Source organism: Epinephelus moara, chromosome 14 (genome assembly GCF_006386435.1).
Source record: "Epinephelus moara isolate mb chromosome 14, YSFRI_EMoa_1.0, whole genome shotgun sequence".
Lineage (NCBI taxonomy): Eukaryota > Metazoa > Chordata > Actinopteri > Perciformes > Serranidae > Epinephelus > Epinephelus moara.
This window is the reverse complement of record NC_065519.1, coordinates 14,420,643-14,438,976: the sequence shown is the minus strand read 5'-3', so window position 1 is coordinate 14,438,976 and position 18,334 is coordinate 14,420,643. Positions and strand designations below refer to the sequence as shown.

The 18,334-nt window shown below is 38.5% G+C and overlaps 3 protein-coding genes across 5 annotated transcripts in view; all 3 read left to right on the top strand.

Moving 5' to 3' along the window:
- Nucleotides 1–7,456, top strand: LOC126400903 (E3 ubiquitin ligase TRAF3IP2-like). The gene is made up of 10 exons (XM_050061893.1): nt 1–42; nt 242–627; nt 725–858; nt 3,359–3,512; nt 3,703–3,899; nt 5,796–5,884; nt 5,978–6,046; nt 6,273–6,377; nt 6,467–6,541; nt 6,640–7,456. The coding sequence occupies exons 2-10, from the start codon at nt 275–277 to the stop codon at nt 6,808–6,810; spliced, it is 1,347 nt and encodes a 448-aa protein (XP_049917850.1). The 5' UTR covers nt 1–42; nt 242–274; the 3' UTR covers nt 6,811–7,456.
- Nucleotides 7,457–10,139: 2,683 nt separating this feature from the next.
- On the top strand, nt 10,140–16,355 carry LOC126400552 (uncharacterized). 3 transcript variants are annotated; one of them, XM_050061341.1, is made up of 11 exons: nt 10,140–10,517; nt 13,056–13,247; nt 13,349–13,432; nt 13,524–13,628; nt 13,706–13,861; nt 14,082–14,225; nt 14,342–14,485; nt 14,773–14,916; nt 15,721–15,840; nt 15,969–16,088; nt 16,190–16,355. In XM_050061341.1, exons 1-11 carry the CDS (start codon nt 10,508–10,510, stop codon nt 16,246–16,248), a joined length of 1,278 nt encoding a protein of 425 aa, XP_049917298.1. In that variant the 5' UTR covers nt 10,140–10,507; the 3' UTR covers nt 16,249–16,355. The 3 variants fall into 3 exon arrangements, with proteins under 3 accessions (XP_049917298.1, XP_049917299.1, XP_049917300.1); XM_050061342.1 differs by lacking the exon at nt 14,082–14,225; XM_050061343.1 differs by lacking the exon at nt 14,773–14,916.
- si:ch211-266g18.10 (titin) overlaps nt 16,278–18,334 on the top strand; it is a 51,422-nt gene continuing 49,365 nt past the window's right edge. The window contains exons 1-2 of the mRNA XM_050061340.1: nt 16,278–16,372; nt 16,481–16,507. The gene's annotated coding sequence lies outside the window, so the exon portion shown is untranslated. The remainder of the gene's footprint in view (nt 16,373–16,480; nt 16,508–18,334) is intronic.

The following is an 18,334-nucleotide window of genomic DNA, read 5'->3' as shown; positions in this document are numbered from 1 at the left end:
CCTCGGCACTCACAGGAGTGTAAAGAATCCAGCAGAGAACAGGTAGGCCACTGTTACTCTTACTTTTCAGGGTGAGCCCTCGTGCCCAAGTGAGGATATAATTTCATGTTCTGTGCGACTGCATATGAGATAATTTCAATGTCTTAGTTCAACCATGTTTTAATCAGACAGCCAAGTTTGCTGTAATTCACTTTTTTTTCTTCTAACTTATGTTTTTTCTGCTTCTGTCTGTCACTTGCAGGACTGCAGGCTGAGCTGAAGTAACCTGGCTGAGATGGAGAAATCTGAAAATGTTTTTTCCACAAATAAGTCAGACAGCTCCCTTAAACTCTTCAGCCCTGACGTCACAGTAAACAGTCTATTTTATGATAATCCACATCATCATAGAGTCACACCAACCTGCTGCACAGATGCAGATTATTTTTGCCAGAAAACGTCATGGAGAGTCGGACATGTTTACCACGAGTTCATGGGTCAGCCGATGCAGCACAGAGAGCCAGAAGACAGAGGAGCAACTCCTGTCAGGATGAATCTCCACCATCGCCCTCGTCCTGCAGAGACCAGAGAGGGAGACGTGAGAGGAGAGAGCTGCTGCTGGGACCAGTGCGGATCAACAGACACAGCTAGGTGACTGAGACAGACAGCCTCAGATAATGGAATATTATTCATATTCGCCTCAAGGTTTAATTTGTGATGAAGTAACTGATCTATTTTTTATCTTCAGGAGTGATGATGTCTACAATTCTCAGCTTCAGAGTGATGAAGAGGATCTTGAGCCACCTCTGCCGCTGAGATCTGATGATGAGTGGCAACACTGCAGACCCTCTCTGCCTCCTCAACACTACATGCACAACTACAGTAAGGAAAAATCTATTAAGTGTGTTTAATTCATTTTTTTCCACTGAAATTGGCAAAAGTGGTAAATATGCAGCCTGCCTGATTTTTAAAAAGATGATGCTGTTCACTTTAACCCTGCTACATTTCCCCAAAGCACCTTAGTTATTTACTACAAGATAGGGAAGGAAGGGAGGAAGTGAAGGAGGGAGGAAGGGATGGGCGGATAAACAAAGAAATGGGAGGGAAACGAAAACTGGATTTTGTTCTTTGTGGAAAATTACCTTATTTTTCTTCAAGTGTAATTCTGGCCTCCATTTTTAAGGCAGTGCACACGTTACGAAGATATAAACTTTATAATTCTCAAAATTTCAACTTTAATAATATTCTAACGGGTGACTTTAACTTCTACTAAAGTAATTTTTTGGTAAGACATCTGTACTTTTACTCAAGTGTGGCTTTCAAGTATGCCACCTACATCTGGTTACAATGTAAAATTAAAAATTCTACAAGTAAAAGTACACAAGTATCATCTGCAAAATACACAGTATGAAAAGTAAAAGTGCTCACATCAGAATGGCTCCTTTCAGAGTTGTGTTTGTAGATATTATTGGTTTATTATTACTAAAGCAAAAACATGTCAACAGAACTTTAAAAGTGCTGTATGAAACTCTGGAGAAAGACAGTTGATTGTTTAGTCTCATTCCCAGGTTTTAAAGTACAGTTTCTTTGGGTTGTTAGACGCACTGAACCACCAACCCAAAACTTCAGTATTTTACGACCTGGGAATGAGACTCAAGAATCAACTATCGTTCTCCAGAGTGACATACGGCACCTTTAATGTTGTAGCTAATCGAGGTGAAGCAAATTTAAACTACTTGTTATAATGTTGGGTTTGATAATCTTTAGCAATTCTGTACAACTTGAATACTTAAAGCTGAGGTGTGGATTCAAGTCACATGACTTAGACTCAAGTTACAAATTAAATGACTTTAGACACAACTTGACAACATGAAAAAAGCACAGACTTGCAATTCGATTGGCACTTAAACACTAGTGACTTATATACCGTTGTATGTCCACTATATGCTGTTTGTCTTGTCACATTTCACAATATAAAAATAAATAAAATAATAATAATAAAAAAAACCACCACTGACTCGTGACCTCACTTGGATTTGAACCTTTTGACTTTAAAATACTTAATACCTTTCTCCAAGTCCAAACATTAAAGATTGTGTTATTTCAAAAATGTGCCTCAAATCATTTCTCTTTATTTCTTGAATCAACTAAAATGAACACTACTCATTCCCAGCAAGTCAAAACCTAAGCTGTGTTCACATGTAGTCTCACAGATGATAGACGGCAAACTGGATATCATGTTACTCATGTTAGTTGAGAGCAGGACAGTAAAATTAGCTGAGGCTGGCAGAGAATACTTGCAGCAGTAACAGTAGACGGTACTGCCGTTCAGAGTTAAAATATTCTAACTCTTTGCTGTCCTCTGTAGAAGGATTTATGGTGTATCTTAGCTCCTTCACACAAGAAGGAAATCACAGGTAATCTGGATAATTACTTGACATTAGAACAAAGAACAAAACTGAAATAATAAACAACAAATCATTTTAATTTATATCATTTATTCCAGTCTTTGTAAACAATACGGCATCACTATTGCAACATATCATCATGCATGTTTTGTTTTACCATCCTACCATTCTACTGAACAGTTGATTTCTTTTTCCCACACCGTTCAGAAGGTGCTGTCAGTCAGCTGTCTACTGCCTGCCTGATTCCATGTGAACGTAGCATGAATTCATTTCAAACAGCTTTCGCACATTTTGTAAATGTAAATGTTTTGTAAATGTTTGGGACTCGAAACTCAAAGTTTAGGCTTGATTTAGGACTTGAATGCAAAGAACTGAGATGTACTTGTGACATTGCAAAACAACGACTTTGTCCCAGCTCTGCTGTAAAGCACCTGTTATCTTTAAAGTAAGAAGTATAATATTTCACTCTGAACCACAGTGAAGTACCAGAAAGTGCGCATGTAAAAGAACCTAAAGTTGAGTGAATGCCTAGCTACTTTCCACCTCTGTCATTGGGAACAATATGGATTGATTACTGAATGGGCCTTCAGGGCACAGGCGCAGGGGCCCAAAGTGTCAGGGGCCCCTGACCTTCACCCACAACATGTCACTCAAATTAACACATACCGACCAGGAAGAGACTCTAAATGACCACAAAAAGATGCAAAGGAGCTACAAAGAGACACAAAATGACTACAAATGACTACAAATAGATATGGTATCACCACAAAGTCTGTGTGTATTGCTCCTAAGTAGGGAAGTGGTGGGCTTGTTGTCTTGTAATCCGCCCATGAGTAGCCCTTGATTTTTTAACTATTGGGCTATGTTAAAACATAGTTTTCATTTAGCTGACCAGTATAGTCTGTATGTATCTGAGCTGTAACCTCCTTATTGAAGCATTTTCTGCCTTCCTCGTGTGCTTCAACCATCCACAGACCTTCATCGCACCATGGATGTCAGGTATTACCACTATGCAGGAGCAGAGCAGTACAACCGTAATCCAGTCAACAGATACCCAGCCACGCCTCAGCCATGTCACCACTCTGCTCCCTGCCAGCTCAGAAGTCCCTGGGATAACTCCCAAAACTGGTAAAAACATAAAGACTGTTGAAATGAAGGCCAGGTGCACCCCTTTGTAACCTCACCCAGCACCAGCAGTACACAAACGCACAAAGTTGCTCCCATCTCACTGTTAATGTTTGTGAGAAAATATAGTAAACCAGGAGCTGAGACTACTTTGCATATTAGCCTTGTGTTTATTTTTCTCTCACTGCTTCAGGCTCCAACGTCATCATCACCTTCTGAATGACAGCGTGGCACAGGGAAGTGTCTCAGTGAATGTGCCTCAGTTCTCCGTCCCCCCCGTGGAGGGTGTGTCACAGGTCAGCGTCATGAACCTGGGCCCAACAGGAGCAGAGGCGTCCGTGTCACATCCACAGGAGAAAAGACGGACCATCAGTCTGCCTGATGAGTGCCGTGAGTCACTTTAATCCTCCCATTTAAAGGAAGGTGCTCATGTTTCAGGAGTGTGAAGAAATATTTGCATGGGGGAATTAGAAGTGACAGCAGGTCTTATTTGCATGAAGATACAACAGCAGGAAGCAGGGTGTGTTGTTGGTTGTGTGTTGACTTTATAAACCTGCCAGGTGTGTTTAGGGGCTTGGTAAAATAAATCACAGTATAATTGTTACCTCTGTTGTTTATGCAGGAGGTTAACATAAGGTATCCACTAAAGGGTTAGGTTGTTGTTGTTTCCACAGGACAAAAGTAGTTTAAAATAATAATCATTTTAAAAATAGCCTCTGAGTTGCACTGTTGGAAGACTTGTCGTAATATATCTGAGTAAGACAAGCAGTGAGACAAACACCAATCAGTAATAGATAATTATTATTAATGATAGGTTAAGACTTTTGACTTTAGAAGCCAGGATGCAAATCACTGGCATATATTTTGGGAGTGCCCTGTAAGTGAGTCAGTTTAGGTCTGAGATGCACGAAATACTGCAAGGCATTTTTAACATAAAAATACCTTTCCTATTTAATACTTTTATTTCAAGAAAAGCTGACTTTCAACCTGGACATTTTAATGAATATTTATTTGGTGTTTTGATATCCGCTTTTTTGCTCAGCTCGCAATTTACCCTTTAATAATGAAAAAGATTTTAAAAAAGACTTTAGACTTAAATTAGTAGGTATCACCATGAAACTTCCCCAGTTGATAACTTGCAGTAGGACATTTATTTTTGTATTACAAGGTTTCAGAAATTATATCTTTAAATATGCAAATGAGGCATTATCCAATAATATATGTGCTGATTTGCATTCATTTCCAGAACAGAAATCCGAACACAGGATAAAAGCAGGTTTAAAATTCTTGTTTCATTGTGTTGTCTTATTAGGAGTCACATGTGTTACAGAGGGAATTTTTGATATCAGAAAATACTGTCAAACAGCCATATAAAATATATTTTTGCCAAATTTTTTGAATTAAAATGTTATTTAAATCAAGCTATGAATGATGTATGAATAAACCCCTGTGCAAAAACATTCATAATATAGATAGTAATAAAACTAAGAAGTGTGGTGTATGTAAGTGCAAATTAAATCGAAATTTTTGGCTCAGAGTTTGAAACTCATTTTGAGAAAATGGCCTTTAAAGATATATTTATAGGACACCACAGATGAATAGGGTAAAAATTTTAACTGATAGATATCACCATGAAACTTCCCCCGTTGATTATTTACAGTAAGACAATTGTTTTTTTGTATTATGTGTTTTCTAAAATTTTAATGTTTAAATACACAAATGAGGTATTCACTAATTAAATATGTGCTTTATGCTACATTTCCAGAACAGAAATTTGAACTAAAATACACCTAAATGTGTATTGCTGACGTTTTCTTCCCACTTCTCTGAAAAGAGACATGTTATGGAAGCAAAATCCTAAAACTGAACAGTGCATATAAAAGTATGTTTTTCACCTTAAACTCCCAAACCAGAAAAACAGAAACCACTTGACATCCAGATCAACTTCTTACTGAGTTGTTGTTGAGAGTTTCAGAGGTATTAATTCAAGTTAATGGTGATTTGTGAGGCTCTAGTTTGTGGTGTTGTATTGGATTACATAAATTATAAGGTGTTCTTCAAAACCTTCCAAACAAAGCAGTAAAGTCTTAACAAAAATGTAATATTTTAACTATAAATCATATTCAGTTTAGCTAAGATATATGTCTGCAGGGCTCTTCTATTGCATGGCTTTACAGCATACAGGTCTTTCGGAACTACAAAACTACAGAAGAATCAGTTCTGAGATTAATTTGATTTTCTGATCTCTTTCTCCTCTCCTCTCCTCTCCTCTCCTCTCCTCCTCAGGAAACGTCTTTATAACTTATTCTTCGGACATTTCCTCAGAGATAGTCCCGTTTGTAGACTTCCTCACGAAGCGAGGTTTTCGTCCAGCTGTAAGCTCCTTCCTCTTCACTGAAAAGCCAGATTTAGAATAAAAACAAAAACACTCATTGGTTAATTAATTAATTAATTAATTAATTCCACAGATTGACATATTTGACAACCCCATCAGACGCATGGATATCAACAAGTGGAAGGACAGTTACCTGAAAGATGTAAGTTTAATCAACCTGTTTTTATCAGATTTTAATTGCATTGCTTACACTGTCACATGAAATGTTTAAAAGCGGTATTAACAGATAATCAGTGATGACTTAAAAGACAAAATTAGACTAAACATGACTTTGTACTTTTATATTGGATGTTTTGTGTTGTTTTGTGTGTTAAATTTGACTTTTCAGGCAGTAAATGTGTCTAAAATGTTTTCTGTTTTTTTGACAGCCATCAACCCTGACTATCATCGCCATCAGTCCAAAGTACAAGGCAGACATTGAAGGATCTGTAGTGGACAGCCATGGTCTACATACTAAATACATTCACTCCATTGTAAGAACATATTTGTTTAAAAGAGATATGATTTGAATTGAATTGCATACAGGTAAAATGCTTAAATGTTAAACGTCTTATTTTGCCAGATGCAGAGTGAATTCATCCAGCAAGGCAGCTTGAATTTCAGATTTATACCGCTTCTCTTCCTCAACGCATCCCAGGTCTGAAAGGATTTTTGTTTAATAACCTCAGGTTTTTAAGTTACACATTTTTCCACCCTTTCTCTCTTTTAAAACATGTATATGCATACTCTTTACAGAAGCACGTCCCATGTTGGCTTCAGAACACACGTATTTACCGCTGGCCACAGGACACTGAGGATTTGTTACTGCGGCTGCTCAGAGAGGAGAGATACGTTCCTCCTCCTGTGCCTCTGGAGCTCACCCTCATCATCACGCCTGTGACCCCCAGTGCTGCCACTACACTGTAAAAAGACCTCAGACTCTATTAAAGAAGCGGATGTTGTCTCCGACTCTAAAAAGTGAGACCAATGTGGAAGTGCCTTAAACCTGGGTTCTTTATAATGGCCAGCAGGAGGCGACTGCACTGGTTGCAAGAAGAAGTCTGATAATATACAAGTCCGTGAGAAAATGACCCGACTTCTGGCTTGATTTATAATCTCTGTAAACATTTTCCTAATGAGTTTATGATCTAGATCAATAAGTTCAAGTCTACTCCAATACAGCATGAAGTTCAATTTGTAAATTATGGTTCCTTGTGATTGTCAAGTTGCTACCATGGAGACCAGTCAATCAGAATAGAGCTGTAGCAACATGAATCCTCCTCAGCTCAACTCTCTCGTCCAAATGTGGTCACTTCTTGCTCCTGCCAACCTCGATGCTTTGAAACAGTAGCCCAAAAGCTTATGACTGACATCACGTTGGTTATGTCCACTTCTTTTATACAGTCTGTGGTGAAGACACAACTGCGTGTATGTATGTCTCTGATGTTTTGTTTCCAGCAGATTTTATTTGGAGTATTGTGCAACGTGTGAAATTAAAAATCTGAATATAAGCTCATGCTAAATAAAATGTACAAATGTTTTTCAAGATGTTTTAATAAAGTATTTTTGTCTGTAACACAACACATCCACCACTTTTGTTCTGACTGTGATATATAAACAACTATAGAATTAATTCCTGTGAAATTCTGACCAGAAATTCATGCTCCTCAGAGGATGAATCCCAACAACTTTGGCGTTCCCCTGACTTTTTCTCTAGCGCCACCAGAAGGGTTGACATTTGTGGCCTTAACTGACATTTCTCGATAGCTATTGCCTAGATTGTCCAATGTGTTCTCATCCCAACTCTTCAAATATTGCCACTTTGTCAGTGGACTTTAACGTCTACATATGACACGCGAGGTGTCCTCCTGCATCTGTTGACAATCTGGGACACTATATCAATTCATGCTTGTTACATGCATTGTGTCTTTCTAAATACATTTGGGTTTTCATGGGATATTTACAGTTTCTGCTCATCAGGTTCATACAAAATAAACTTACATAGGTAAAACACCTAATTATTTTTACATGTATTTCCTTGGGTAACAAAAGCAAGTGGTTTGGTTTAGAAAAGACATAATGGTTTGGCTCAACATTGACATGGGAGGCAACCAGCGTCATGCACCGCCCCTCCCACCTACCCCACAGGGACTTTCCAGCCCCTATATTACGTATACTTGTTTACAAAGAAAGATTGCATTTAGATTTTGAAGAATTCTATAATTTGAACTTCGAAATTTGTTAAAATATAAATTTTTATAGATTTAATTGTGAAAATCTTCAGTCAAAATTTGTAAAAAATTAAATCTTTAGACAAGGGAAGGAACAAGCATAACAGGTTGATATATATTTTTTGTATAATATAATACTATATGTTTCGGTAGTGACAAATTTTGGGAGAAGAAAAACATTCCAATACAGTCTGAAAATACAATATAAAAATTTACAGTCATTTTACTAGATATGTGACCTTTACATATGGTACAATATATACAGTGACAAAGTTTTAGAAGTAAAACATACAAAATTTCAAAATATTTCCAGCCTAACTTTGCACACATTCGGTAGAATGCCCCTTATACTGGCAGTGTTTCAAGCTGATGGCACTATAAACTGACGCACCTTTCCTGGCTTTATGAAAAGCCACCAGGGGCCATGAGAGGTGCCTTTTCAGGTCAGTATCTGATGCTGAAATCACTGACAAAGCGCAGTATTTGATGAGTTCGGAATGAGAACAGGCTTGAAAATTTGGTAAAATAGGGCCTATTTAAACACCCTCAGGATAAATCGTAATAACTTCTGAGTTGCCTTAACTCTCCACTTAGCCCCATCATAAGGTTGTTTTTCTTTTGTCCTACAGTCACTTTGGTTTCTGCATAACCATCAGATTCACCTGTACTTTGTGTTTGGTGCTATTAAGCTAAGAAAACATTACTTTCAAACCAGTTTGGAAGTAATGTCTTCTTTAAAAAAATCACCATAATTACATCATTTATCAAAGCCAGAAACTGTAAAAACAGAACTTACCACTAGATTTTCAAATGTCCGACGGTCCTCGAACATATTATGTGGGACGAACATCTCTGGCAGTAAAAACCCATAACCAGATCTGAGTTTAAAATAGTGATATTTTATCAAATTCACTTTATTCTATGTCTCACTTAAAATTTTGCCAAAAATAAACCATTTGCGTGAACTAACAAGCATGCACAAAAAGAGTAAAAAAAGACAACTCCAGATTTTCATCTTCAACTTTTAATTTGTAACTTTCAAACATCAAAAGGTACATTTATCTGCTTATCCTCTTGGGAGGCTAAGCAGTGACTTGCCAGGGATGTTAATTTGCAACATTTCCTCATAATGTCAATAGCAAGCTAGTTTGCTCAACATAATGTTTCCCTCAAAATGCTGTTCCAAATTAGTTATATATAAATTTTGATTTCTAGGAGACAGGGCTGAAGATGGTTAACATTGTAGCTGCTTAGCATTAGCAAGTTAAGATTGTCACTGCGAGCATGTTAGCATGCTAATGGTAGCATTTAGCTCAGAGTACCACTGTGACAACACAACCTCACAGAGCAGCTAGCATAGCTGTAGTCTTGTTTTTTGAAGTTTTAAAGAGAAAATGTGATCATTTCTTTCTACTTATATCAATATTTTTTTACTTATTTACCTTGTAAACAGTCTCAGGAATGTATATTCACAGGACTAATATAGGAATTCAGCTGTTGCAGGTTGCTAAAAGGATCACAGGATAAATGCTAATGCTAGACCTTTCTTTTTGGTTCATTGGTGAGGTAGTTTGTAATTTTGGAAACTGCTGCATATAACCAAATGTGACAACACAAAAATAAAGTGATGAGCAATGAAAAACTTAATAAAAAATATGAAGTCACCCACATGAATACCAGGCCATGAGTGTTGTGAACATAACTTTTGCTGCTGTTGTTTAGTGACACTTAATAAGCTCAGTTTCACCTGTGTTGTTGTCCATTCCTCGTCCTCAGCACCTGATTTGTTCCAGTTTAGTGGGCAGATTAAACTGGCCTGCCAGTAGGGTCTCCCAATTCAGCCAACTGATCTCACACACACCCCCTTCAACCGCCAAAAAAGGCCTGCCAGAGCGGCTGGTGTGCAGGGCTCCAGCTAAGAATAACCCGGACCTTCTGGTGGATAAAGTTACCTTGAAGCCTCCCTGTGCTGTACCCTGACCTATACCCATGTGAGGCACCAATAACACTGGGTGGGATATTCTGTCTGTTCCCCCCTCACCCTACCCAGGCTCTCTGCTTAGCCTGGCTCTTTCCTTCCCCTGCCTAGCTTTCCTTTGCCCCACCGTCCCCAGACCCCCCTCTGCAATGCTGCCGCATTGGCAGCTCCAAATTCTGCAACACCTGAAAATCTTTCTTCATTTTTGTTAAATCTTCAAGAAGACCAACCTGAGGATTATACAAATCAGACAACAAGAGTGGAAATGGAATAATTCAATTGACTAGGACACTTTTTACAGATAAGTGGATGCTGATTGGATTCCTACTGAAGCTGTGATTGTCCATTCACTTCTGCATGAGGAGGCTTTGCCCCCAACTCAAAGGACTATAACTGAAATTGTCTGCATATCACCATGGCTGAAGGTAGGACTGTTACACCTGCATCAACACTGAAATAAACAACATATACTGTCTGCTACACAACAGAGAGCCTAAGTCATATAGCTTTGTAATAACTTAATGATGGTGTTTTCATAGGGTGCGTCCTCTAAGGAAAATGTGTTGAAAGTAGGTTGCTATAAATACAGGATATCATGTAGCCAGAGTATTAGCATTGCTCTCCTATGACAGACGTGACTGCTGCTGGGGCTGACCTCTGCTTTGCAACTTTTTCTATTTAAAAATAAGCCTGAACTTCTCATTAGTTTTTGAGCAAACAAGTTTTCCAACCAAATGTTTTGTTTGATGAAGCTTCAGGACTTGAATGTACTGAGCAATAACAAGTGGTGTCATTTAAACTCAGCGCACATTTGTGGTAAAATACTGACACCATCTGACCGTCCTGAATAATTCTGAAGGGACTGTTTTGAGTTTTTTCATATCTCAGCATTTGTATATGAGGAAGTGAATCATGAGTCAGGCATGCTAAGAGTTCATTCACAGTTGGAAGGTGTCTCTAACACCTTGGCACCAGGTCCATGTTGGAAAGTACGTGTGTTGACGATGGTGAGGATGTCACTAAATGCCATCACATGAATTTTCCACTGGACTAAACAGATGGGAATCATGTGCGTATATGTTTGGATCTGATGAAATGAGAATGAGACATGATTACAGTCTTTTCTGGTCTTTAATCTGACAAAATATAGTCTCAATAGTTCACATGCGGTGGACAGGTTGTCATTTGATAAATGGAAATACAGACACACTCTCCGTGATGTAAAGTTTAATCCTTTTGAGCACAAAGGAAATATCTTTCACCTGTCGGGGCTTAGCTGCAGTGTGTTGAGGATGAGTGTGACGAGACTGGAAAGGTGGCTATGGAAGGGCACTATCGTCCCAAACATGCTACAGGAAACTCAGGGATTTGACTAAACCATGTTACCGTGTCAATGTTATGCGTTGTTGCTAGCTCTGAATAGATGGGAGAACTATAGATTTAGAGCTAGTGAATATTCTTAGTTTGTTTTTTACAAGGTAATATCTTGACAAAGTAATATTCACTGTGGTTAATCGTTATTAATCAGTTGCTAAACCACGTCGTCACTCAAAGGTCCTAAAACCCTAATTTCTTAACTGACTTTCTACTCTGTGCAAGTGTGAGAAGTTTGAGAAGTTTTGTATAGTTTTTTACCTAAGAGATTTCTGTGTTTGTGTTTTTGTCCTTGCATTTCTTACTGAACTGAAGTTGGTTGTGCTCCATTTAGAGTTTGCGTATGATTCAAGACCACTGTCAATCCGGTCCGTGTGATCGAAACACATCCAAACAGTCCTGATGAAGCAGTTTAGATGAGTTATTGAGTCTTAAACTCTCCACGTGTAATAACTAGGGATGTTTTTTAGAACTTTAACGATCTTATTTGCTTATTTAAGTGAACAAAACACACAAGATCCTCCACTTTAAAGACCCTGTCAATACTTATATCAACTTTTAAAAGTATAATAAATCAATTAAAAACAATTAGCCAATATTATTTTGTTTGTACAGATACACATAACATAAACAAACATTTTTGAAGGGTCTGTTTAATGTAATAATTAAAGAATTGTGACCAAGATATGTAATGCGACATTTTACGATTAAAAAACAAAAATAATGAGTCAGCCTTCTGACACACTTCAGTGAAGTCATACATGCACATGCTGAAATATTGCAATCTGGATATATTGGTCATGTCGATTTATTTGTCAGGTTCTAGTATTTTTAAAAAGGCCCTTGCACATCCATCCATGCATTGAAGGTCCGTCCATCCATTTTCACCAATTTATCCGGACCGGATCATGGGGGCAGCAGGCCAAGCAAAGCACCCCAGACATCCCTCTACCCAGCAATGCTTTCCAGCTCCTCCTGGGGGATCCCAAGGCGTTCCCAGGCCAGATGAGATATGTTATCCCTCCAGTGTGTTCTGGGTGTACGAGTTGGACGTGTCCAGAACACCTCCAACAGGAGGCACCTTGGCATCCTAGTCAGGGATGCAGGCCGTGCCTTGGGTCATGGGGCTCCATTGGGCTCAGCCCGAATAAATAGTATGGAGCCATTGCCCTGTGGGCCCACCACCCACAGGGACAGGAATCTGGGTCCGGTGCATTGTGTGCTGGGTGGCAGGCAGGGGTCCTGGGCGTGCTGATCCCTGGCATCACATTAAAGGTGTAGGGCAAGCAAGGAACACTGAAAAAGAGCAAAAAATACCTGTACACAGCGCTTTCCCATAGCACTTACGAACGTAGCCTCTTTGAAATTGTGATCATATTTAACCTGCGTGCCACTGTGCAATGTTATATACTATGTGAATTGAGTCTGACTGTAAAAGAACAAATTAAATATGTAAGAATACATTAGAAACTCAAAAATAACACTTGTTCCAGTGTAGCAGAGGCAACGGTCAAACTAAGCGCCAAAGGTTGAATCACCACAGGACTGTTCTCAGAGTGAATTTACTGTCTTTTATTTGTTCACGTAAGGAGCCTCCTCCGCAGCCGGTGGGTCCAATGCAGCAGCTGCAGCACAGCCGAGCTCGCTCAAGTCCGCAGGTCTGGGGTTCCTCAGGAAGCTCAAAGTGTCTGCAGAGCTGCTGATTGCCCTGGCTGCTCTCCTGTCCTGGCTGGTGGTGGGAGTGGTGATGTTTGACTTTGTGGAGTACAAGGCCGTCCCCGGTTAGTCACAAATACCATAAAATGTTTTAAAAATGTCTCTTTATTGGAATTTCAATTAATCAGACATTCTTATCATCATATTATCTGTTATTATTCTCAAGACATTCAGCAAATTGTTACCGACCCCGTGCAAGCTGTAAACGACGCTGTTGATGAAGTATCCAGTCTGCTCAATAAGTTTCAAGGTATGTACGAGAGACCGAATGCATGTCACTTTTTTAAAAGTGTTGAAGTAAGTATTGTAATATATGACTCTCATATTTCTGCCCCCCTTAGAATGTGCACCTGATTTAAGTGACCCCATGTCCGTCGCCACCTACGCAGCAGAGGAAATATCGGAAGCAAAAGATGGAGTTGTTCGATATTTTTCAGATGAGGAAGGTATGAAAACACACACAAAAATTTTAGCATACATGTGATGCAACCATGACTCTAATAATCTACTCCCAAACCCACAGGGAACTTCTACCTCAGCTATGTGGACCCTGTGGTCATTGGGAGACAAGCTTTCCATTCAACGAATGACTTCATGGGTGGAGTTGTGGGCACCTTCAGGGACAGACTGTGTGCTATAGTGGACACTGTATTGGGCACTATATCGGGTATAAATAAAGGTATGTATCTCATATTTTATTGCTTATTTCTTATTAAGGAATTTGTCTGCCTCCCCCTTTTTTACTAACAAGCAAATAATGTGATAATTGCCTTACTAACCTGAGAAGAAAAAGACTAATGCAAGTAACACTGTACTTCAGTAATACTTGTGTTAATGTTAATGTTAATGTTAATGTTAATAAAATGATTTTCCCCCATAAATGTCCTTGTTTTTCTCAGGAAAAGTTGACCTTAGCTACATAGACCCTGTGGTCATAGGCAGAAATGTCTTCAGTGTTACAAATGAGTACATGTGTGGAGTGGGGCGCTACATCCAGGGTGTGCTTTGTGCCATTTTGGACACATTTCTGGATGTAGTGAAAGGTATTTACTCTACTTGTTATATCTTTCTAATCTGTACCTCTTAACAAATTAAAACACAGCATACAGTATTGTTTTTATACATGCATCCTTATTTGATTTCTATTTGTCCTCCTCAGGAGCTGTGGATATCAGCTACATGGACCCTGTGGTAGTTGGCAGAAGTGCCTTCAGTACCACTAATGAGTATGTCAATGGAATAGTGGGCTCCATCCGGGACGTGCTCTGTGGCACCATAGACAGTATACTGGAAATAACCAAAGGTACCTGTGTCATATTTTAACCTTTGTATTCCACGCCTGTATTGTTGAATCCTTATTTGTTGCCTAAGTTTATGACTAAATCAACATTATTCCCCATAACTCTTAGCTTGTGTTTGTTGTGAGTTTATAACAGGACTTTTTGTATTGACAATTATTCACTACTGGCCAATATGTTGTCCTAGTTGTCTAAAGGTGTCTTTTAAAATGTCCATATAACGTAATAATAATAATAATAATAACAACAATAATAATAATAATTTGTTGGCTTGAATGTTTGCTCTTCTCAGGAACCACTGACATTAGCTTCATTGACCCTGTGGTTGCTGGCAGAAATGCCATCAGTGCTATTAACGACTTTGTGAGTGGGATAGCAGGATACATCCAGAATGTTTTCTGTACTATCTTTGATGTAATACTGGACACAGTAAAAGGTACAGTATTCTAACCTTTATCTAATCTATGTATGTACTGAGGAGTATTGGGGCCAAGCATAAGGAAAAAAAGAGATTTTTCAAAATTTTGTATTACAAGAATGAAGTTGAAATGTCGAGAATAAAGTGAAAATGTTGAGGACAAAGTAAAAATGTCTAAAATAAAGCTGAAAATATCTACGATTAAGTTGAAATGTTTAAGAATGAAGTCAAACTTTAGTCTTAGTGCCAGGCATAAGAAATAATAAGTCAGAGAAGAAAGATTTTTTTTCTTGCATTTCGAGAATAAAGTTATATTGTTACAGTCGAACGTTTGAGAGTAAATCAGACTATTAGCGTCAGTGCATATGGCTGCCTCCACAAAATATCTAGTGTAGATGAATTGGTGATAGTAACAATTAGCCCATAAACAGTGTGCTAATTAGCACGCTATCATAACTTTTGAGAGATTGTGCCGAAAACTACGTCTGTCCAGAAGGAGAAACTACACAATCTTGGAGGAGTTGGCCGCACTCGTGCAAACTTAACTAGCTGGTAATGGACGATGCAAGATGGTTACACCTGCGTGCAATAAATAGAGGATATATTTTGTCACAAGTCACAATTTGATGACCAGAGGAGATGATTTTACTCTTGCCATTTGGCTTCTTGTGATGCGATTTCTTTTTTTAAATCTCTGTGGTTTCAATTTTTGTCTCTATGCCTGGACCTAATAATCCTCTGTAATGTTGATCTACCACTACTATGTATGCTCTACTGTAGCCTGCTAACAGCAGTTTTCACTTTGACCTGTCTGCTGATCAGATATCCAGAACGCTGTGGGATTCAGCCCCATGTCAGCTCTGAAGAGAACAGCAGAAACCGCCACAGAGCAGATTAACATGCTCGTGAGCTACGTCTCCACAACGCTGACTGGTGACCAAGGTCTGTTCTTACATATGACGACATATAAATGTTATACTGGAATATTATTGTGTTTACATTTACTGTAACTACTTTCTTTGTATTATTAACACCAGCTTTCACTGACTCTGTGGTGTTGTAATATTTAGGGATCTTACCTGAAGTGTCCATTGACCCCATGAAAGTTGTGGAAGACGCTGTGTTGGAGTTCACAGACAAGAAAGATCTGTTCGTGGCCTACATGTCCAGTATGCTTGTTGGTGAACAAGGTATGCTGGTTTGCATCAGTTATAATAACATAAACTTTACTAAAAGATTCATAAATGCGTACTTTGATGCATATATCATCATTTTTTCTTTCTTGTTTCAGGTGAACCTGTTGCTCCTCCAGTTGTAAATGTTGTAACTGAAAAAGGTTTCACTTTTTAGTAGTTTTAATTTACCTAAAAGCATCTTACCTGCAAAACACATCTGATTCTGACTGATTCTGATTCTCTTTGTTTGGATGAAACTGTAGCTCCCCCAGCTGATATACCTCTGGTACAAAGGAAAGGTGAGTAATGATACTATTTTTACTCCCTTTTCTTTGCTGTAACACTTAAATCATGAGTCAAAAATGAAGCTAATTCTCTCTCATCACCACTCTTTCTTTGAAATGTAGGTGAATTTCTGCCACCGTTTGAAAAAGGTAAGAAAACACCACCATTTACAGCAGAACTGCACTGTAATGTTTATTTATAGACATGTGCAGTGTGTGCTGCCAGCAGCTAGTCGCCTTTCATGCATGCTTGCATTGATTTTTGTTTTTCATTCTTCTTTGTATGACCTGGTGTGCTCTGTTGAGTGTATAGTACACTTAGCCTGAAGTACAATGAAACTGTATGTCAGTCTTGTTTAAACAAACTCCATTTGCACTTTAACAAATATGCCGCATAACCACTGTGTACTTCCATTGTAATAAATGTCTATGTAAGGATGAAGTGCATATCTCCCTCTGTTTGTCACACTGCCCGTTTGTGGGATGTTACATTTCATGGAACTCTGCATTCATGTGTTTTTCCATTCATGTTCCAGTATTTGTTTTGTTCTATATGTTTTTAAAAATATATATATCTATATTTCTATGTCATACTGAGCATGAAAATTTGTCTTTAATATGTGTCCTTTGGAGTTGCATTCCTCTGACTGACCAACTGCCACCTGTATTTCATCCATTTAAACATCTGTGATATACTGTATCTGTGTTTGTATGTCTCTGGATTGTTTGGACTGAATGACGTGTTACTGTGTGGAATATTACATTTTATCTTTGCATGGAGTCATTCAAGTGCACACCACATGTTTCAGAAGTTAGCCTTTGGAATATTAATGAATGTAGTCATTTTGAGTGGTAAAATTTTGGGGAATGGTGATGGGAGGAAAGAGAGTAAAGGCCTTCACACACTGAGGGCGTGACAAAAAAACACCACACAAATATTAAATACTTGCCTGTAAATATTGTGCATCAAAATGATATATTCTGGCAGCGATGTGAATTTGTGGTAACAGATTTGTTGATTCCTGTATTTGCGGGGCGAACACTGAGAAAAATTGACCTTTTCCCAATAGAAGTAACTGCTTAATATTTTTCAAAAACAAAAGTTGAAAAAATATTTCGACATGCAAATTAATAGCAGGGAAAATAAAAAGATAACTAGTTTGTGAAGGCCTTAAGTTGGGGAATATTCCATATTTCTCTTTTTGTCAACAAATCACATGAAAAGACTAAAACCAAAAATGAATTCATCCAGCCAGGAAGTTTTGTCTGTGTAGCCAAAGCCTTATATAGGCCTATTTTATTTGCCTGTCCCACATCGAGTATTCACACTTAAATTGTTTGCTAGCCTAGAAACATTAAAGCTACAAACAACCCACAATGTGACCCTCTTTCCATTCAAAAAGAATATCTGATGTTCAGTATATAGTAGCCTATTTACATAATTTTAGAAAACTCAATCAGGTAGGTGTGACAGTAATGTAGTCTAGTCTAATCTAGTAATCTTGTATTCATACCCATCACTACCATAGACCTCCACTGTTGTGCCAAATCCAGGGGCGGAAATCCCGAGGGGGACAGGGGGGACATGACTCCCCCTTCAGTAAAGCTGTACCCCCCTAGAATAATTTGAGACACAATTAATAATTTTTGAACAATGCAGTAGTATTTATTAAAAGCACAGTGTAAGCAGTGCTCATTATAATCGCGCAATAATGTGCTATTTAAATCTTAAAAGATTTAGCCCCCCCCCTCCCATTCCTAGCAGTGGTATATCCCACACTCTTTCCAACGGGCGGGGCTAGCAGCCGTTAGTACTTGGCAGCAGTTGCAGCGTGTAAGCGGGGTAAGATGTACACTCGTAGATACAGTTTAACTTATACAAGTTACAACACATCCCATTTACTGTTACAACAAGCCCCAGGCCCAGGCTGATAATATAAACTGTCTGCAACATTTCTCCTGCATTGTTCAAAAGCC

Coding starts and splice junctions, on each gene's coding strand:
- LOC126400903 (XM_050061893.1), top strand. CDS start 275: ATGGAGAAATCTGAAAATGTTTTTTCCACAAATAAGTCAGACAGCTCC. Junction 3,513..3,702: donor TGGGATAACTCCCAAAACTG/GTAAAAACATAA, acceptor TCACTGCTTCAG/GCTCCAACGTCATCATCACC. Junction 6,047..6,272: donor AGGACAGTTACCTGAAAGAT/GTAAGTTTAATC, acceptor TTTTTTTGACAG/CCATCAACCCTGACTATCAT.
- LOC126400552 (XM_050061341.1), top strand. Junction 13,862..14,081: donor TATATCGGGTATAAATAAAG/GTATGTATCTCA, acceptor TGTTTTTCTCAG/GAAAAGTTGACCTTAGCTAC. Junction 15,841..15,968: donor AACGCTGACTGGTGACCAAG/GTCTGTTCTTAC, acceptor TGTAATATTTAG/GGATCTTACCTGAAGTGTCC.